Source organism: Acanthisitta chloris, unplaced genomic scaffold (assembly GCF_000695815.1).
Source record: "Acanthisitta chloris isolate BGI_N310 unplaced genomic scaffold, ASM69581v1 Scaffold41597, whole genome shotgun sequence".
Lineage (NCBI taxonomy): Eukaryota > Metazoa > Chordata > Aves > Passeriformes > Acanthisittidae > Acanthisitta > Acanthisitta chloris.
The window spans coordinates 2,088-24,597 of record NW_008681682.1 but is presented as its reverse complement, the minus strand read 5'-3'; the positions used below and the strand labels follow the sequence as shown (position 1 = coordinate 24,597).

At 40.6% G+C, this 22,510-nt stretch overlaps 1 protein-coding gene across 1 annotated transcript; it reads right to left on the bottom strand.

Moving 5' to 3' along the window:
* Window positions 1-880: 880 nt before the first annotated feature.
* Window positions 881-18,678, bottom strand: LOC103805529 (pikachurin-like; the record flags this gene model as incomplete). Its single annotated transcript, XM_009078180.1, has 10 exons — window positions 881-997; window positions 2,586-2,697; window positions 6,733-6,976; window positions 7,716-7,841; window positions 10,906-11,095; window positions 12,925-13,069; window positions 14,124-14,224; window positions 15,469-15,569; window positions 17,982-18,318; window positions 18,563-18,678. Coding segments are annotated over 10 exons (1,589 nt in total), but the record flags the coding sequence as incomplete, so codon positions are not given.
* Window positions 18,679-22,510: the final 3,832 nt, after the last annotated feature.

Genomic DNA, 22,510 nt, shown 5'->3' with positions numbered 1-22,510 from the left:
GGCTGCTCTCCAGCCACTCTGTCTCCATGTGCCTCATGAAATTGTAAGAAGGGAAGGCAGTGAGGAGTGCATCTGTAATGTGGTATAAGATTATACTAGGCAGGCTGGCACCCATTGTAACTTGTGAACCCCATGAAGCACAAGAAGGCCAAGTGCAATGTCCTGCAACTGAGTTGGGGCAACCCCAAGCACAAATACAAGCTGGTATTAAGAGCAGCCCTGTGGACATGAGCCAGCAATGTGCACTTGCAGCCAAAAATGCCAACCATGTTCTGGTTGCATCCAAACCAGCATGGCCAGAAGGTCAAGGGAGGGGATTCTGCCCCTCTACTCTGCCCTTGTGACACTCCACCTGGAGCACCGAATCCACCTCTGGCATCCCCAATACCAGAAGGACATGGACCTGCTGGAAGGAGTCCAGAGAAGGCCACAAATATGATCAGGATGCTGGAACGCCTCTCATATGAAGAAAGGCTGAAAGGGTTATAGCTGTTTATCCTGGAGAAGAGAGGGGTCTGGAGGGACCTTATAGCACCTTCTAGTACCTAAAGGAGGCCCACAAAGAAGCTGGAGAGAGACATGGGCATGGAATGATAGAACAAGGGGGAATGACTTCAAACTGAAAGAGAGTAGATTCAGATTAGATATTAGAAGTATGTAAATAAACAGGGAGACTGGCAATTGCAATACTTACTGACCATTAAAGCTGGAATGACTTTTCACTGTAAAGTAAGTGTTTAAGCACTTTGTGGTGGGCTCATGAGGCAAAATCCTAGATTATTTTGAATCTGGCCAGTTGTATGAGGGCAGGTTTACACACAAAGTGTGCTCTGAATGGGATGGAAATAAATGTCTCCAGTGTGTTTCTCTGTACATGTACCTTTTGGATGCTCCCGCTGAAGGGTCTGAGGATTCCAGAGTTCTTCTTCACATCATCATAACTAGGGACTCCACCAATAAATATTTCAGAGCTGCATTTAATCTGTGTAAAAGCCCCCTGCAAGAAACATAGAATAACATTTTATTAGAGTAGCTGGAACCATGCTTGTACCTTCATATTAGCCTACATTAGTTGTTATAGCCCTACATTAGATGTTCTAACTTACTTCAATGCCTCTTCTGTTAATCACATTTCATTGTACAATTCTCTGAAGAAAGCCATTGTAAGACACTCTACTGACTGTGCTTTATACTAATCAGAAGTAGCTGAAGAATCTCAAGTATTTCAAAATGACAACACTGAAGGAAGAAAGAAAGGAGACTGACTCGTGCTTTCTGATTGCACATCTAGCTCAATATTCAATGACTTGAGGTACACTGACTGTACATCTAAAACCAGAATTTGGTTTGTAAAGTTGAAATTGGAACAAAGTTCATGAAACCAAGACTTATTTGATGTTTTCAACACCTCAAAAGACAGTGTATAGCAATTTATGGGGTAAATGAAACACTGAGTTTGCATTAGTTACCAAAAGCAGTTGCCCAGGATATCTGATGGGAATGGTCAGGGTCCTGGAGTGAACTGTAAGACACTTAACAACTAAGGACAGGATAATCATGTAATTCCAGTCCTGCAGAAGCTTCTGTGCTTTCTTTGTTGGCAGCTTCCAGCCAACCTCCTCCTGCAGCTGCACTGCAGCACTTAAGAGAAAAAATACAGAAGTCTTCATCTTAACCCATCTATATAAGTAAGTCTTGACTGCTCCAATTGAATGTTTCTCACTCAATTTTTTTCTTGACAGGCAACTGAAATTTCAATTTATTTACATTTTTCAAGAAAAATCTAAGCTTTAATAGTTTTCCAGTTTGCAGAAAAGCCTGCAGATTCTTCTGTTAACACTATCTGGAGTCTGGTTTTCTGTCCTCACTTCACTAGGGAGGAATAGAGACATTTTCTGAGCAGTTCTAACTTCAGGTTTTTGGGATAAAAAAGTACCTTTGTGCATGCATTTCAGTGCTTAAGAGTTTATATCCTGGTTGGTACGAGCACAATTTCACTTATTATAAACTTTATTATAAAATTTTGGTTTATTATAAACTCATTATGATCTCTCGGTGAGGGAAGAACAAAATGCAAGTCATCAGCTGTCTGGGTTTCCCAAGCCTTACTCTGCTCTGCAAACTACTTTTGCAAGAAGACAAAGAAACAATTCACTTTTGGCCTACTTTTCCAGGACAATATTTAGAGAGAGATTAAAAACAGGACTTTGGGTACATACATTTCAGGATCATACCACTCAAGATGACACATTTTGTAGTTCACATGTTGTTAAACAGAATTAGCCAAACCAAGTACATGCCAAGAAAAGAGCCTCAAGAAGATGCATGAACCTGACACAAAAATGTGAGTCCAGTTACATGTCAGGAGTGGGTATGGTTGGATTTCAATTGCCTTTACAAGGATCCCTGTTCTCAGAGGGAAGAATTTATGTGCACATTTCCAACTTTGGGCTTAAAAAAATGTTGTCCTAACATATATACTTTTTTAAGCTTGGAAGAGCTTTGAGAGCAGACTGTTTAGTTTACCATGAAATCACTTTACAGTCTAACAGTTGCATTCAAGACAAGTCATGCCATATGCTTACCTCTGCCATCCCTTCCACTGGCTTTTGTTTGTCCACTTGTAAGATACCATTCTTTGCCGTGCGAGACACTCGCAACTCATGCCACTGACCCAGACTGACAGGTTCTTCACTCCTGTTTGAAGGGGAAGAAAACTTTCAAGTATTTAACACTTTGCCTTTCTGATATTCTGTGATGTTAAAAAGTCAAGTCCTCTGGGACAATTTTTTTAAAAAATAAATAAATATAAACCCTGTGATTCTTTCCTTATAAGGAAGTAACAATTTTCTGAGCCCCATCAGCAAAGACCATGTTCCTATAGTAAATAACAAGCACTCTGGTTTCATTTATGAATGAAACACTTCTATAATCAGCATACATTTTATTAATCTCTGAGCTAGTTTATCTGCTAACTTATAATAGGGAATGACAAATTTTTGTCTCTGCTGTACATCCTCATTTCACGACGACATAAGAGGGGAATATAAAGCTTCCCACTTAATGGTTGGTCTAGTCCCACATTCTTCATCCTCTTTTAAAACAGAACTACTTTGTATTGGTTCATCAGCTCTATTTATGCATCTCGTTACAGTGACACCTACACGTGCGCACACGTGCAGCCTGGATGCTGTACATTAAAGGGAAGTAACTAAAATATGATCCTAATGATGTGATGAGATCTTGGCTAGGAACAATAATCCCCAGTTGTACAAAGTATTCCCCAGTCTCAAAGGAAGCATTTTTAAACTGTTCTTTCAATCTTTACTAGTTCAGCACTGATATGAATAGCAGCCTGTATGAAGGGCAAAACCACATTCCTCTTTACAAGTACCACAGATCTTTGTATCTTGTTTTCAAATGTCATGTTGCTACACTGGTTAAAGCATTTTATGTCTAAATGAGATGCTTCAGCCTTTCCTCCAGGAGAAATGGAAACGTGTTTGATTCACTGGTCAAGCTGAAAAAAAATCAGAAACCGTGTTATTTAGGACCCAAGAAGACTTGACAGCTTCTAGTGAAAAAAATATCAAATTTTTTGGGGCTGAAAAACACGTGAGGAAAATATGTGATTTGGAATAGTGAGTCAATAGTGATTGAAATCCTGATTAAAAGCTATATATTTTTGAAAATGTGAAAATAACAATTTCTTTTTTTTTCCTTCACAATCAACATGAGTTTTGAAATCTTTCTGTTGCACCTATTTTGATCCTCCAAATTTTCTCAAAGCCCATTTTTACCTATTTGGACAATGCTAGGGTTTGATTATCTTAGGTAAATAAACAGCTAATGGAATTTCATCACCTTGAAGAAGTCAATGTATACATATAAAGGAACCAGATAGGTCTGGCTACCTAGTAAGTGCCAATACAAACATCTCCCCTGCTGATTGGGTCATCATCATACTAACCCTCCTGCTCTGCAAGATTTAATCACAATTAGGGATGATTAAATCTTGCAGAGTCATCATTTCAGAGCTGCAAGCTATTTCTTGGAACCACAGGCTTTTTGAAACCAGCATGAGTTTCATAGCCCTTTCTGTAGGCATTTGAACACTCCTGGCTTCTCACATGCTGTGGGGTTACTTTTCCCAAGTGATGAAGATCTAGATCCTGTGAATTCCTGGCCAAGGGAAATCCCAGGACAACAATTTCTCCTCTGAGACACCTCAGTAAATAGGTCAGGTTCTGCATATGTCCACCCTCCCAGCATCCCTTCTCCTGCTGCTTCCATTCCCAGGACACTTCAGGCAAAACACAAACTTCACCAGCATCAGTTTTCCTGCTGCTGCTGCTGCCACACATGAGTAAGCTTGCCTCAGCCAAGTTATAAAGATATTATAGTTGTCTTCTGATTATATTATATTATAATATCTAACAGCCTGGTGGCCTTATGGAACAGGTAGTCAGGATGACCAGAGCTATACCCCCATGAAAGACAACGGATAGGATGAAGCAGTATGATGAAGATCAAGGCAGACTTTTAAGTGGGTATTAATCAAGCAGGCATGAAAAACAGGGAATCTATTTCTCTTATTGAATCACTGACAGAGATGATGACAGGGTGTGAGTTGCACATGTTATCTAGAAACCGGAACTGAACAGGACAACCTGACAATTTTCAATGAAATCTGTGGGTCTCACAAGTCTTCCCCATTACCCAGATATCTCACCCTCTCTTTTCTTAGCTCAGGTGCTAGCTGACATACAGACTGCTTTCCAACAGAAAAGGGCCAGGAATGTGCTTGTGGCTCTTGCCACATTTTACAAACCTACATCTAGGTTAAACTTTAGTCCAAGGTGTTTTGAAGTGCTACAATATTCTTGGAGGAAAAAATAAAGAGTCTACGTTAAAGTTTTATGGTTGCCAGTAACAGGAATTTGATGGCTGCATTCAGAAAAAGATTAATTGAAAGCTGTTGTAAGAAGGGCCATTCTGGGTTGGAGCAAAGATCTCCAAAATTAGCTATTCCAGCCACTTTTCAGAAAGAGAATAGAACAGAGCAAGTATCGAGTGATTCTTCCTTGATATATTCTCCCAGCTTCTGGCAACTTGTCATTTAGCAATTTCCTGAGTCAGAGGCTGCATCCGTACAATTGTGTTTGATCTCCCTCAATGGAGCTTTAGTCAAATTTGTCTAATTTTCTTTTAAACCTATTTATAGATCTGGCATCTGTAACATGCTGTGACAATTCCACAACTTATTTATGTGCCGTCTGAAAGCAAACAAATAAAAAGGTCTTATATTCTTTCCTTCCTTATCTTCTTTACAATTTTACTGGTCCCTTTCTAAGTCTTGCATACAAAAAAAAATAGAGAAAAATCATTTATCTCCATGTCATTCAAAATTTAAAAATCTTTGTCTTACTTCCACTAAACTCTTTCAGTTTGAAACATTCTGCTGTACTTGTGGAAAGTGTTTCATTCCCTCCCCTGGATATCAACACTTCTCTTTTAATTTTGCTAATTTCTTCAACAATGAACTCGCCAGAATGCATTGTGGGTTTTAGCACAAGCATTGTTCCCTATTCCATTTCTAATAATTCTCTGCATTGTACTTACATTTCTGTATTTGTCCCTGAGCAGTTAGCTGTTGCTTTCACAGAACTATCCATGACGACTCCAGGACCTTTCTCTGTCAGACAAGACTAACTGTTTTTCCACAGCTGTGCATTGTTTGGCTTATGCATTATTTTGAATTTGCCCACTTGAAATTTTGTCTCTCATTCTGTCATCTGAATGGGTTCATTTGCTTGAGTCCTCATTCAGTATAAAATCAGTGCACTTCTCCTAATTGCAATATAGTAAAAATTCCTGATGTCCATCCACAGGAATCCTTGATATGCAAGACTTACAGGCAGTGTACGCATTTTGCATAAGCTTTATATAGATTACTTCTAAATATCAGGTCAGCCTGGTCAAACTGACAGCCTCCTGGGCTACATCCAAGGTACTAAGTGTCTCTGTTCAGCCCACTGCCCTTTCAGAAAGCCCAAGAAACAGCTGCCTAGAGACTGGGCACTCAATTATACAAAGAGAGGGCAGGTCTTTTTGAGGCATTTCATTGCTTCTATCCTAGACATTAATTTTAGAAGGCAATGAATCATTCTTAGAAGGTCTGTCTTTAGCTGAGAACCTCGGTGACCTATTTAAACCATATATTTATCTTATAGACAGCTTAGGTTATACAAATTGGATATGAGCCACAGGTCTCCCAAAGACCAGCACTATGAGGATGGGGAGGGACCTGTAGGTGTATCTTTTTGTGTCACCTCCAGCCTGGAACTGGAAACCACAGAGAAAGATGCTCATAAATGTGCTAATATTGTGAAATCCTGTGGCTAGAAAGTATATGCATAAAATATTTATAGATCTCTTAATTAGCTATGGTGCAATGTCATGGAGTCAAGAAGGAAACTTCTGCAATACCATACAGACACAAAAGTAACATCTGCAGTAATATGGTGGCACTGATAACAAAGCTTAGAAATGCAAAGTGATGTAGGAAGAAAATCCTGTTCCCTTCAACACAGTTCTAGTGCTTGTGTGCTTCCTTAGAAGTAGGCACTAGGCACCAGTGGGCTCACATACTTCATCACAGGCTGTTACTCTTTCCAGCCCACTGATCTCCTGTGGTGCTGTTGGAAAGGAAACATAAGCAACACCATTTACCTGATAACAGCTGTTCCTGAGCCACAGTCGAACCTGAATTCCACATAACCAGCCACCATGTTAATGGAGAGGAAGTCCTTGCTGTCTGTGTCGTAGCTGTACAAAAGGACACCAGTCTCTAAATCTGGACGAAATGTCAGCTCAAACTCCATGAAGGAAAGGTAATTCTGTGGTTCCAAGGGCCAGGGTGTGCTAGCAAATGATCTTAAGGACTCGTTGAACTGAGGTATGGCCAAGGTGAGTGCTGGAAATCCAGAAATCACAAGCAGGTCACTTGAGGCTCAAACGTAAGGGATTGACTCCTACTAACTAGTGTCAGTTTCCTTTATTAAGTACTTAAAGCTAATAGTTAGAAAAACAAACTGAAAATTTTGTCATCCAAATTAAAAATATTTTTTTATCCTAGACAATAGTGCTTCTCTCCTTAATTCCCTTACTTTTTCCAGGGATCTATTTGTGCTATAAAGCATTGAGGTCCCTTTCTTTAGTGAATCACCACAGTGTTTTTCAACCCAGCAAGCATGCACCCAGTAGGTGGTGGCATGAAAAGTTCTACAGCACAGAAAATAAGGCTGTATGTGTTTCACTATTAGCATCTCAGTGATTTTAGCAGGAAATTGTGTCCTTTAAATTTTAATATATATAACTGAAGCTAGTTTTAGAAGAAAATTGGGTATTTTTTTAGAATTAATGTACAGCTGTAGAAAAGTACACTATTTTAACTTTTGAAAAGTAAGTTTGAGATGCTTAATTATAGTTAGTTTAAATAAGGAAAGAGGTTTGAGAATCTCTAATTATGTAGAAGCTGGATGTAGCCCCAAAGTGGTGGGGGAGGGGTTTCAGTACTCAAAAAGATGAAATAACAAGTACTCTTTTCTGTCAGCATAACAGCATAAGACCTCCTAGTGTGTCTCTATGTGGAAAACACATTGAACACTAAGTAGCACATACAAGGAAATATAAGCACCCCAGCACCCACTCACCTTCTTCGCAGTGATGACCTTTAAATCCAAGAGGGCAAAGGCAAATGTATGAATCTGCTTTGCTTGCAGTACAGGTACCACTGTTGATGCAAGCTGCCTCATCACAGATGCCACTGCTACACTCACCTAAACAGGGACCCGGAACATTGATTTATCAGAGAAGTTTGTCAAAGATTTATTTGGCTGTTGAACATTGCTACTAACCAATACAATTTGCTCTCCTCCTATATTTTTCCCAATTTGTCAAATGGTGTGCAATTTAGACAAGGTAACTTGATTTTTAGCACTTTTTTTACAATACCAAACCAGCAAGAGACTTTACAAATAACAAAAAGTAACCCCTACTAACAAACATGACAGATGTAGCGTTCAACAATTCCCTGGATTGCTTATCTTCTGCTCTTGTCCCTATCTATTTTCTAATAAAGTAAAAATTTCTCTTGGTTGTTTACAAGCACCGTGACTTGTTTAATTTCAATTATCTTAAGTGCTTCTTTGTCCACTGCAAACTCAGGACATGCTGAGCATGGAAGGTGTTAATCATCATCAACTAATCTAATTAGCTAAAATGAGGTTGTCAACCATCTTGTCTGCACTAAAAGCAATCCATACCATCAGCATATGGGCTTTTAAAGAAGCATTTCTACTGTGCTGGCACATTGACTGAAACAATAAGGAGATTACTTCTTCTTGCTGGAATTAATCTGAAATTGTTGTAGCACAAATAATTTACTCATTTACCTCTTAAAACTGATACCTATGAAGTCAGATTATGCAATGGTCAAATGTACATCTGATGGAAGTTCTTGATTATTTTGTTTACTTTGTTTACTTTCTCCTTTGTTTCAATTTCTGATCAAGTAACTCTCTCCTTGTCAACAAACTGATCATATACATTAAGAAAGCCCAAATAAGACTTTTGTGGTGTACAAGTGTGAGTACATCTTTTGGAAGGGCAAAGTGTTTTATGGCAAACTAAAGCTTCCATTTATTTACAAGTACCCTGGCAGGGAAAAATGCTTCCTCTCCTCAGAGGGGAACAATTACATCTGCCCCATGCACAGCCATGGGAGCAGGAGTGCTCAGAATGCTCATTGAGCTCTTTCCCCCTTCAGGTCTGCATTGTAATGGCCACAAGAGAACTGAAGTAGGGCAGGTATCTGGTCTCTCAGATCCCTCACACGCTTGTCGATTATCATGACACTGACAGAAATGAGTAGCACTAGCTCTATTTTATAGACAAGGGAATGGAGCCAAGACATGTGTAAACAAGGTTCTCAATGTATCAAGCGTGAGACACAAACAGAAAACTAAGATAACGCTCACCTCTAGTGCATCTGCTGCACTGTGAATCAATGTTGGCAGTATGTTCAAACAGATCAAAGTTAAACAAAGTCTTTGAGAAACAGAAAAGGACAAGGTTTGAGGGACACCTTGAATTGTAATAGTCTTGGTATTTAAGGACAGGCTGCTCTCCCAACGTCTCAGTGACTTATCACAGCCCTTGGGCCAGCACTGGAGAGGTAAATCACAGATCTGATGGCTGGATATGCTTGGCTGCAGTGGCAGATGAAAAAGTAGTGAAGTTGGCAACAGAAGTCCAGGGTCTTGCCATGCCTGCTCTGAACCATAAGTGCTGCCTCCCTTGCCAGCCCCTTAGCTCTTGGTCCAGCAGGACCTTTGCTGTAGCCAGCAGAGATGATACAGGGGCAGGACAGACTCCTCTCCTCCCCACCCTCAATTCTACAGTGCCCCTGATTTTTACACTCTGCCACCTGGGAAAAAAACCCAGAAGACTGGCTAGCAAAAGTCATCCCTAAACTCTAGTAGAGTTTACTTGCTATTTTTAAATTTTAAGTTTAACTTATATGACCTATTGTTTTCAAGTCTCTTCTGGTACAGTTTCATATAAATGTGTGCAGCCATGTAAGAACAGTAAGGTGTTATCACTCCATTTTGAATCACACATGGCAGAACACAGCATTTATTTTCACTGATGTTGATTGCTAATGCAGTAGTATGTGGAGCATTCACGGATGGGAATGAAGCTAGCTGTAGCCCAAAAAGCAATAGAGACTAGGGCTCAGAGAACTTGCAGGGCTTTCATCTGTCTAAATTCCATAGATTCTCAGTCTATCATGAAATTACACTCTGCTTCCAAAGTCCTACACATTTCAGCAACTGTTTCTTGGACCACCCTGTTCTCCCTCTATATTGCACAGAGGTTTGCTCATGGTATCTAGAGAATACAGGGCAATTGTTACTAAATTTCTCACTAATTGCTTCCTTCTTGGGATGCCAAATGCACAGCTACAAAAGAGAAGAAAGATGACTTTGTGGCTGAAGCATGGCACAGAGAGTTCAGTGTTAGGGGTTCTACTTCTTGCCTTTACCATTTGCTTTCTGACTTGGGTTTACTCTTACTCTTAAACTGTTCAGAATGGGAGGCGATTAAAGCAAGGATTTTGTTGTCTTGTCTTTTTCTCAAGTGCCCATGGATGAAATAGACTAATAAATAGGACAGAACTAGTTAATTAGCTTCCCTAGTTCTCCATCTTTTAATATGCGAAGGGGAGATAATGTTATAATACCACTTCATCAAGCTGCTGGAAGTATTTATTCCATGCTATTTCTATGTCATACCAGGGCTCTGGAAAGACAGGAAAGCCTATTTGCTTCAACAGTGATGTGGTTTAATGGGGAAAGCCCTCTGTAACAGCCACAGCACTGCGGTGGTTCTGAAAGATGCATGTATTGCTTTGGACAAGTGCAATGATGACTTTAGGCAAAACACATTTGTTTGGGTCCATATTGTTTCACATACAAGCTCAGCATACATACTGTTGATGTCTGATGACATGAGTGTGTCAGTCAGGAGCATGAAGAGGCTCCCTGAGAGATGCTGACAGAAATATTGGTGCAGATGTAATTATATGGGCAACATGGAGCTTCCTCTTTGCTCATGAGAAATGGTTTTACTATTTATTGTGTACAATAACTGTGTCCATGAGAGGTTTACTACTACATACCTAGGAAAAGCAATGTGCAAAGGCACAGAGAAAAAACACGCCAAAAATGAAGACCGCACCTTCCATCCCCTGAACCTGGACTGTTCCTCGATTTGTTCCAACAGGCTAAAATGTACCCCCTGGTTTATCACTGATTAAAGACCCCATACCATTGCACTTACCAACGTCAGCACCACTGAGAGCTTTCCCTAATGGCCAGGGTCTCATATCAATCATCTTTCCGTTGATGCTAAGTGACTGGACGCAGCCCTGAAACCCACGGTTGGTGCCTGTGGCCCTGACCAGCCAGTACACACTGGGAGCACCACCAACGTAGAAGGGAGTCTGGAATGTAATTTTACTGTATTGGCCCTGAAGGGAAAACAGAGCACAACATGCTGTATAACTGACATAACACAGGATAACTTATTAAGCCACAGTGGTTATAAGCAATTTTTTTCCTCCACAAAGAATGGTGTCAGAGAATATGTGAGTTGATTATTGATAATTCCTTTCCATTAATCATTCCTCAGATTAGTCTACCATTTTCAATCAGACTTTTTGCACCCACATCCAGCATGATAATGCAGACTACTATTACAAGCACAATAAAAAAGTTAAAAATCACTGTGTTCTGAGGAGAGACTGTAATCTGTCTTTTGCTGAAAATTCTTCCTTTAGTCTTGCCAAAATTTCTTGTCTTCTAAATGCTAAGCCCTGAGGGACAGAGACCAATGCAATATTGCCTTTTGGACAGAACCCAGTAAGTGTATAGCACTGAATAATATTGAAATGACAAATAACAAGTGAAAACAAAGACAAGACAAAAGCCAATAAAATTACAACTTCAGCAGAGTTCTTCTCACTTTGCCAGTGCTAAATTTACACCTATCTTTTTCTTGGCCTATAGAAACATACACATACAGGTTTACTAAGCACTGCTACAGTGCACAGGAAAGAAGAAAAAAATGTCAAAACCCAACAGAACCTTTTTGGAACTCAAACTTCATGCTGTTGTGGGTAATGGAGTCATAATTACTTCCACATTTTGATCAAAATATGTCTGTTGCCTCCTACTCAAAGGTTCTTTCAAAACCTCACTGACCTTCAGAAGAATACATTCAAAATTCACACATTTATTCAGGGCCAATTTTTACCAATGTGTTCTTCTGACAACACTGACATTTAGCATAAAAGCTTTCTGGATTTTTCACCCCTGCCCTGCCCCCATAGTGTTTACAACAATAAATTGCATCAGCATAGCCTATATTTTGAAAGACTAAATAAGCTAAGGTTATTGTGTCTGCAGGTATTCACTCACACAGTGTACTGGCACAGCACACAGTGCACTACACTCTACACACCTCTCCTGAATCACATGTGCCCCTTGCATGGCCTCATAGCCTTGGTAAGAGAGAGCAACACATGACAGACATTGAAATACTTTCCTCTGTCATTTCCAGCTGATGAGAACTCAATGCACTGAAATTTTTTCCCTTCAGTACCTGCACATGAAAGTCTAAAGCAATAAGATGTCTGAAGCTGCTTTTCTCAAGACTAGGGATGGCATGCTAATAGTGATCACTAAAGGGAAGAGGAAAGACATATGAAACAATTTGAAACGGCTTTTTCCTCCGGTGCCTTAATTTCACTTGTTTTCTGGCTTGGCAACAGATGAGCAAAACAAGGCATCTTCCTCTATTATATTTTCTCCTGTCAGGCTCATATGAACTTGCCAGTGTTAACACATGTCAGGTCAGAATGTCCATCTCCATTGCTGTGCTTAAATCTATGTCCAGGATATTCAAGTAATTACACTTCTGTATAAGAACCTTGCATAGCTATATGCATATTATACATAAACATATACTCACATACTCATATGCATCTAATTTTTATGCCTGAGGAAGCAGAGTAACCCACTGAGGCTTGAAAAAGAAAGCAATCAGGGACACCAGCTGTACAATCTCGTAAACTTCTAACAGTGGCATCTGAGATTACCAAAGGGTAGCAGAAGGGTGACAGAGCAAGCATGGTGGACAACAGGGAAACTATGAAAGAGTAATTTGTACACTGAGTGTTCCAATACTGATGAATGAAAATACACCCTTTAAATCTGATCAAACTTGTGGTGACAAGAAAAGGTGTCATCATAATCCTGAGAAAACCCAAAGTCAAGCTGCAGGGGCAGGATTACCAACCTGAGATTTTCCTGTTACTGGAGCATTGTTATCCATCCTGAGCCAGCCACTCACTCCATCTCTGAACAATGTGACACTGTGCCAGTTCCCCAGCTTGATTTTGTATTCACTGGTTATGACTCCAACTCCAGTGCCACAGTTGAACCTGGGAGCAGGAGACAGAGACAGCAAGGTGACAATCTTACATTAACCAAACAACCAAGCCATTTTTAGAATCCAAATATTCCTTTTGCACTTGAGAACCTCTCTGTTCCACACTGCATATTAGCACATGAAAATTAGACAGCAAGTCTACATATGATCTGTTCCAAGTTTCAAACTTCATTATCTGTCTTTCTACTATAGAGAAGATTTTGTATTCTCTGGCCATACCAAGTGCATTGCAAAGCTTGCCAACAGCTAAAACTGTTTCAAGATGGGGAGTATTACAATCTGAGTTCCTGCTATCACAGTAATTTCTCTTGGGAATTTTTCTAGTTCCCTGGTGAAAGGCAGTGCTACATTAATAACTCTGCTAGTCTATTTGAAGCTCAGTACTGACTGACAAGGAGACCTCCAGGAGAGTCTCCGTGGAGCTGAATGTGCCAAAATGTGACATTTTCCCTGAGTGCTGTGCAGTGCAGGTGAACAGAAACACGACTAAGGCATATCACCCACTTCATTATTCCCCACTTTCAAAGGAATCACCCTCCCAAGTAGGAGATCCTGGAGATAGTCTTTCACATGCTTCATATCTATCAGACTGCAAGAAAACCTCTCGGTCGCTTTTTAAAAAACCCACAACTCTCATTTAAACAAGGGATATAAGATGAAGTTCCTGGTCCCTTGCAGGCATTAAATCCTTTATTTTGGTACATTATCTGCAGGCCTTTTGCTATGAAACAAAAACATTGACTATGCACAGCACGATACACCATCAGCTTAGCAAATGCAGCGGCTCACTGGCATTTCTGAAAACAGCAGTGAGCCTCAGTCTAACGCCTTGAAGAAAACTGATCATTTTGCCTTTACACTGAGGTCTGAATGAACAGAGTTCAACAGGGAACATGTTCACACACTAAAGAAGGATGATATAAAAAACATTAAAGAACTCTTAAACAATATTATATTGTCCATTTTGTGCACTGCATGGGGCAGAAGTCAAAGACTCATCATATGTAGCAGTCCCAGGAGGCAGCAACGGAGGATGGAGGTTTTACCTGAACTGGAGGTTACGTCGGATGATTGCCAGTGACATAAAATCACCACGACCGTGTTCATTTTCTCCACAGTATAGCAGCAAACCATCTTCTGATTCAGCCTGCAATCATTGAATCAACATGAAAAATCAAAGTCTAAGCCTTACAGTAACAGAAAAAAGCAAGCAGCTGTACGGTAATTTTCTCCAGAAAAGGGTCAGCATTTTTTGGATTGAGTTTTTAACTTGCAGAATCAGAAATTGATTGATCAGTTTTGAACCCTGCATTTGAAGAACCTGTAAAATCATTGCCTTAATGGTTAAATGGTTAAAGTCCATTTCCTCACAGTATGATACTATTAGACCTGGAAAAATGGCCTGAAAGTATTAACGACTGTCAGACATATCCCACATGAGACTTCTGAGCATGAAGTCTAGCAAGAATGCCCTAGCAAGCCTGTGAAGTGTAGACACATCAGACTTACTGCACATGAATACATACACTCTACTTCACATAGTCTATGAGCCTGACACTCTTCAAGCCAAACAACTCGTGTTGGCAGGATTTCTCAATATGTGCATAGCAGCTGACACACTGGCTTTTTGCAGCCATTCTGTATTTGAAACTGACAAATTGCCAGAGAAGTGTTAGATCACCAAGTGAGGCAACAGTCTGCTGATGCTCTAGTGACAACCTCATACCCTGGCTGTGAGGCTGCTTTATATGGGAGAAGGAGTGCATTCAAGAACTCAGCCACTCTTCCTACAGGCAGGCCTACCAGTTCTGTCCCTAATAAACAGACAGCATTAACACAAGCCACCACTTCAGACCTGTATTTTAATGTATCCTCATATGTTAATGTTTAAGGCAGTGTATTAGTAGCTGGTGTCCCCAGTTCCAGAGGTGGAAAATAATGTCCATGTAAATCCTGCAGGGTAGGAAAGGAACTCTGGATACAGGACAGTATTTTGCTCAGTATGACAGGATCACAGCTTCTTATACACAAAGATACCACATGCCACTGCCAAACTCTAAGTCACAAAAATTCCAGGAGCACTTCAGACTGTAGCTCGTTCATGTGACTATAACCTTCTCAACATACATAGCTGCTAGTCTGTAATAGTCTCTGGGACTCTCTCATGCAATGCCTACCAATAATGGGTGCAAACATTTTAGCTGCTTACAAACTTCATTTGCATTCACTGACAGTGAAGCCAGATTTTTACAGATGAAGGTTATGTACAGGTTCACCACAATTACATTATAAGCTATACTGAAGATAAGTTATTTTTCCATTGTCCACTGCATCAGAATAAGTAAATAAAATTTAAACCTTCTACTTGAGCCTGGAATTGCTTAAACTTACCCTGAATTCCAGGGTAATTTGGAATGTCTGATAGGATTTTTTCAGTGGTTCAAATGTGATATATGAGTAACCAGAGAACTGAGGATACTGGATACTAATGTCTGAAAAGCAAAGATAGAAGCATGTTATTTAGCAGTTTTCTCCCATACAAAAATCAATATACACATTTAGCACTAGGTAATACCAGGTGGAAATGAAAGACAGAGTTCCTCCAGAGACAACCATTAGTCAGCAACAGTCAACAATCAGTTAACCTATTGCCTTGTCCTCCCACCACTTTTCACAACTAATTCCTTTATTCCCAAGGACCTGTTGAATTTGGAAAGAAAGAGGATACTGCGGGCCAAATACTGCTCGGCAGTTTAATCACTGGCTTCAGAGGAAATTTCTCCAGATTTTCATCCTTGTTACAGAAGACAGAACCCATCAACTTTGTATTTATCTTCTTTTGAGAATTCATTTAACAAAAAGAGCACAACACAATTTTCTGTTTTGCAGGATTACAAAAACATATGAGGGAAATGTGGCCAGACTCTAGGCCACATTAATCACTGATGCTCCATAGTTACTGCATCCAACATCTGGAGAATCACTGGATGGCTCATAACATCCCAGCAGCTTCCAGCACTTCCCTAAAGTCAGCTCAGGGCAGAAGCTAAAGGGAGTGATAGAGAGAAGAGAGTCCCTGCATGCATGTCTCTATCCCTGGCTGCAACAGTGGCTCTTATTATTGCTCTTGTCAGCTGGCATTATCAATCCTCACCCTTCGCTGCCTTATGTTAGATCCCAACCCTAGTGTCAGCACAGAAAATGAAAATCATGGATGTCTTACTACCACCTGTGCAGCTAATTTTCCTATGAAATACTGAGGATAGACACACTTTCAGGTCTGAATTCTTCCTATTGCAGTGGATCTAAGTCTAACAAGGAAGGAAGGATGATAAGTCCTATTCCTCTTTGCTATTTGAATACTGAGTGTGTTCTTGCATATTTGGATCTGAATACAGTTCTCTCAGCTTTTTTTATTTGCAAGGCATATATTTTAGGCTGAGATGAAGACGACTGGTGTTATAAGCCTGAACACAACCTCAGCAGACACCAATTAACTCATGCCCTGATCACAAACAGGAGTGACTGGACCAGAATGCCATGCAGCTTTTAACTGTGAAGAAAAGTCTGTTTCCATTCAGATTAATATGCTATTTAACAATATTGGCTGAAGAAGAGAAATTCAGTACAGAGGAATATTGGCACATGATGCTACCACTTACTCTGGAATAACACACTCCCCTGTGAAAAATGGTGGGTTTGGACTGACGTTAACAAACCCGCTCTACAAGCTGCATACAGCTATGTCAGTTCACATAAATCCTCAACCCTTCATACTTGATCAAGACCTAAAATCACATCTGCAGCTGTTCCATGTCACTGAGTCAAAACAAACTATTTTCAGAATGAGCTGTCTTTCTTCCAGCACTCCAGTTTGAAGCAGATAAAACACCCTCAGTGTCTGTATCCTGGGTGCATGCAGAAACATGTGTCCCTGATGTTCTGCTGTGTGGCAGGGTCTTGGCAAATCAGACCAGCATGCAGAGGGATGGATGGATGGATCAGCTCTTTCTTAGCTGGAGGGACAGCATCACTACAACCAATGGGATACTTTCTTTGCATAAGCTCTGGCATTCACCAGGTGATCTGCTCAGTGTTCAACCCTACAAAAGGTTGAGTTTAGGTCTCCAGCGGGAAAGAACAGGGAGGCAGCCAGGGAAGCAGCAGGACAGTGTCCTTCAGCTCAGCGAGCTCTTGCCCTTGCTCAGCTGCCCTGAAGACAGGCAAGAGAATTGGTAGCAAGTCCTAACTGAGACAAAGACACCTCCTCGCATTGACTCAGGCTTCAGGTCATACTTTCTAAACTGGAGAGGGAGTTTTGTTCCTCCCTTGCCCCAGGCTGCCTGACACAAGTGCTGGGGTTACCACTGCAGCATTTCTGCCCTGAAGACCATGGGGAAAGCCTCCTCTGGAGGTGATTCTACAGCAGAAACTCCGTCTCACATCTCTGCTACAGGACCAGTACCACTCAATTGACCACACTGGAAATGGGGGTGGTTCAGGGCTCCAGCTGCTGGCAAAAGGCAAGCAAAAGTGGGAGGTTGAATATCTCTGCTGGAAGCTGTAGGTGCCATGATTGGACCCTGTCACACCTTGATGACTACCAAGATACCTGGCTCCATCAACCCTTGAATCCTAGGTGGGAGAAGGAGGATTAACCTCTCCTGTGCATCTTTACATAGGTTCTGCATTCAGCTTAATTAAAGAATAACTTTTTCCCACCTAACTGCGGAAGAAGAAGAAAGGGCACAATGTCTGAACTGGGATGTGGAATCTGCTGCTATCCTTAGGAATCCATTAAACCCAGACAGCTATTTCCAAAGTGCACTGCGGTTGATTCATTGTAAGGTGCTCCTTGCCTCAAACAAAGAGAAGCTAGCAGCAGTGGGTACACAGAAGCCTACCTTCTGCACATGTCTCTCCTCCTTTTCCCAAGTTGCAGTGGCAGCGTGAGCCCCCTCGGTCATAGTCATTGATACAAAAGCTGTCTGCAGAACAGATGGCCTCATCACAGGACAGATCAAAGAGGCGCGCAGCAGAAGTCATGCTGCCCCTCCTCGCTGCCCAGGCAGTAGTTGCCCTCGCTGTGGTTGAAGGTTTTGTGGTGGTGGGGGTGGAGGTAGTGGGTTCAGAAGTGGTTGTGAGGACCCGTGACAGGAGTCTGGAACTAGATCCTGGTGTGACCTTAGTTTCAACCAGAAATTTTCTGTTGCCTCCTTTAATAGCAGGAAGTGGTCGGAGCTGAAAGGAAATAAAGAAACACCAATTCAATAAAGCCTAAAATGTTATGCGAAAATGAAATTAATACCTTCCAAGATAAAGTTCTGAGGCAAAGAACTCACTCTCACTGAAGAAAAAGAAACAACCATGTTACTATATCTGAGTACATAATATCACATATTAAACTTCCTGACAGGACCGGGCACTTTCAAATACCAAAACTATAAAGAAAACGGAAGTGCCAAAGTGAAATCTTGACATTTACCTCTTCTATATAGATGTCGTAGTCTGAATCATCAATATCAAATCCATCATCATCACCAGTCACTGTGTCTGTGATGTACCGATGCCCATAGCTTCCACTTCCTAACTCCTCAGAGCCTAAAAAGACATAACTGGCATATTCAGTTCACATATTTTTTTCTTTACACATAGCATTTCAGATCTTACTCCATGATTCACACTTAAATCTGAAGTGATGTTAATGTTCATCCTGTACAGACAATGCAAGTGTCAGTCAGAAGATACAAGATGCTTTCCAAGTGATATACACACAATTTAAAACAAAGACCTTCATCTAGTCACTAGGTGACTCAACAAACAAAGCAGGCAACACTCAGTTCTGACTCTACAAACTGACTTTTATGCATCATTCTTCCAGCACATAGGTTCTGAACTTTTTTGGCATGGACAACATTCTAATGACTGAATTGGTTTTAGGTCAAAGTTTACCCTTTTACAGATATACAGTCCTGCATCTGCCCACCTGGCAACCAAATAAACTGGAACAGCAAAACAGATGCATCCAGGTAGTATTTAGGACTTAATTTGCCTCCACTGACACCAAAGCTCCTGAAATTCGCATCCTAAGTGTATTTGTAGACTATTTTTTTAAAATGCCATTTAGTACGTTGAAAACAGAAACATGCACAAACATCTTCCCCAAAAGAGTGGTCAGGCACTGGAACAAGCTCCCCAGGAAGTGGTCACAGCACCAAGCCTGACAGAGTCCAAGAAGTGTTTGAACAATGCTCTCAGGCATATGGTGTGATTCTTTGGGTTGTCCTGTGCAGGGCCATGAGTGGGACTCAATGATCCTTGTGGGTCCCTTCCAACTCAGGATATCCTATGATTCTACTATCATGTGTTTTTCATGCACAGAATCTGCTTCTGTCTCTCCCTGGAGCACTGAACTGCGCTGTGAAGGACTCTGGGCTGGGAACAGGCAGTTTGAATGGTTAAGAGGATCCTAATAGAAAATATCTGTGCTTTTCTGCACTTTGCATACAAATTCTGCTTAAAAAATGGCTTGTGCTTTTTAGCTATTAAAATTTACAGAAATCATGAAGATAGAAAAGCAACTACATCACTACAGTTACTTGTCATTTCAGCAAGGTTAAGAATAGACAGACATTTGCTAACCATTCAAACCAGACACTCCTATATCTGCCTTTTCCATACAATATTTTGCCATCACTTAAAAACAGCACAGGTAGCCCTTGCTTTACAAAGCCTCTGTACAGGCTGACCACAGATGCTTGTTTATTTTGGCAGCCACAAGCTGCTCTTATTTTCTGGTAAGTTAGCAGGTCCTTTACATTGCAACATGCAGAGATGCAAAGCCTTAATGGGCAGTGGCTGTCTGCAGAAAGGAGACTCAAAAATGCTCTTGATGGTAGCACCAAACAACTCAACAGTGCCAGCAAAAGTTAATAAGGCTCAGCAGACTTTCAGAAAGAGCAGTGTGAGCACAGTGCTATTAGGCTGTTTGAGCCAGTCTAACTGGGGTCAGAGATCTCCCACCTCAGTGGACAGTAAAGTAAAAGTGTTTCACCAACCTGACACAGCCAGGATTACACTTATCTAAATCTTTTTGTACTCTCTCCTCCTTTGCTGTGACTGCAACCCAGAAACCCTGGCAGACAGTTATGAAATCAAGCATATGTGCGTCAGAGATGAATGTGTGCCCTGGCTGGCGAACTGGCCACACTCCATATGCTCTGTGGGAGTTACTTATCAATGGAGTTTACATGTTACATCAGCCCATAGATCATTAGAGGCAAGTGAGTAGAGGTAATGAAGCATACACACTCACAACTAAAACAGCATGCTACACTGTGACAGAATGCATACGTCTTTCCACTCCAACGTGTATACCTAGTCATCTGTAAATAATACAGTGTAGCTGTACATCAAACAGAAGTATTCAGCACTGAGTTCTACCAAAAAGCAGAGAACCCCTAGCTTTATGACTGGTAATGAGGCTACATCCAGATTATTTCTGCTAGTGACTGTGAATTCACAGCCAAAGGCTAACCATTAGAGAATCCAACTGCGTATTTATGAACTGTTCCCAGTCCTGCAATTACTGGAATGAATTCCACCATATTGAAAGCAAGAGATGTTATCAAACTGTAAACAAAACCACTCACTCCTAGTATTCGCGTTTACAGTCACTTGGGTTAATCACTATCCAGGGTAATTTTACTCCTAGTAGAAAGGTAAGAAGACCAGACTAGAGTGGACTTGTAGGAAGAATAGAATAGAGTAGAATAGAAAATAGTTCAGTTGAAAATGACCTATGATGATCTTCTAGTCCAGCTGCATCTTCTACCTGTTACTGCATCAGAATCTCCTTTGGCAACAGTGACTCTACGAGACATGCGGTTCTACAAAACAATTTCAGTTTGTACAACCTCAAGCACAAGCATTAGAAATATGACTTGCAGTTTAACGGAACTTATATGAAAGAAGCAGAGCACAGCACCAACTCCACACCCAGCAGATGCAGCAATTTTCAGCTCATTGGAACTGTTGCTTTTAAGTCCGGTCTGTAGTATTACTTATTGCCTTTGTATTATGTGCCTGAAAGTATTTCAGAGCTAATTTAGTTCTCCTAATGGATGAAGCTGTAATTTACTGAAAAGCAATGGAAGCAATAAAGATAATTTGAGAAAAATAAAGGAAAAATCACAATCGTCAGGGGAAACAATCTAATCTGTTTTCAGACAAGCTGTGATACACAGACCCAATTTTCTAACTTAGAAGTCACAAGCTACAAAATAAACATCTATTATAGTCCAAATGCTATCATATTTTTTCTCTTTTCAATAAAACTTTTTATTGGCTTAATGGGATGTATGTTCAATAAGGATGTCAGGAATGAAGCAATATAGAGAAAGAAGTATCTTCATATTCCTACACAGGAAAATGTTAGGTTTCAAATTCATACTCAGATACACACATTTGCTTATGTGTATGGACGTGATTTGAATGCCATGCCAGTTTTACAGAAGTGTAACTCTCCTCATTTGAGTGGAGTTATCACTAAACTGCATTAATAACCACCACCATGCAATGAGACCTGGTAACTTAGGAGAGACTCGCAGCTCCCCAAGCAGCAGGTGTGCCTCTTTCATCTGGCAGATCAAAATGTTCCATGCTTTTCCATCAGAGGACCTTGGAAGACTAAATGTACCCACTATTTTAAACCAGACAATGATTCCTTTCACATTATTGAACTGATACAACATTTACAGCCTGGAGAGAGCAAAGAAGGTATGGCTTATTGTGTCTGGTAAAAAGATTGCTTTGAGGCCCTTCTTCAAAGACCTTCAGGACGTAAGTTTGGCATCACCAGAAGAAGTGTAACTTCAAAAAGTTCTAATATCCACAGATCTCTAGCACAGTCCTAAATCTCCAATTTTGCCTGTTCCTGGGTCTAGTTGAGTTTCAGCCAGTGCATGCTACATTTCTCTACCTGTTGATCTGTGAGCAGTTTTGGTAACACATAATGCACACAGGAACAATGGAGTAAAGGGATGTACTCTCTTCTGACTATGCCTGAATTTATACAGTTGAGTACACACACAAATGATATCAGCCCATTGGCTTCTCAGTTGCCCTGTTCTTCCCTACATTTGGTCTTTTGCTCACTGGACATGACATGATATGACAGTTACACGTGACATAATACTATAAAACTGCAAAACAAACAGAATGCAGAGAAATTAACAGAACTTTTTGTCGAGAAACCTCCACATCACTCCATCTCTTAAGAGCACTGTGTTCCCTTGATGGAGAGCTCATAATGGGTGGCAAATTAGGGACAATTAAGCAAAGTGGTACTCTGCAAATACCAAAACAATGACTACAGAGGTTACAAGCATGCTGTATTTAATTAAACCAATGTTTCAGTGTACAAGGAGGTGAA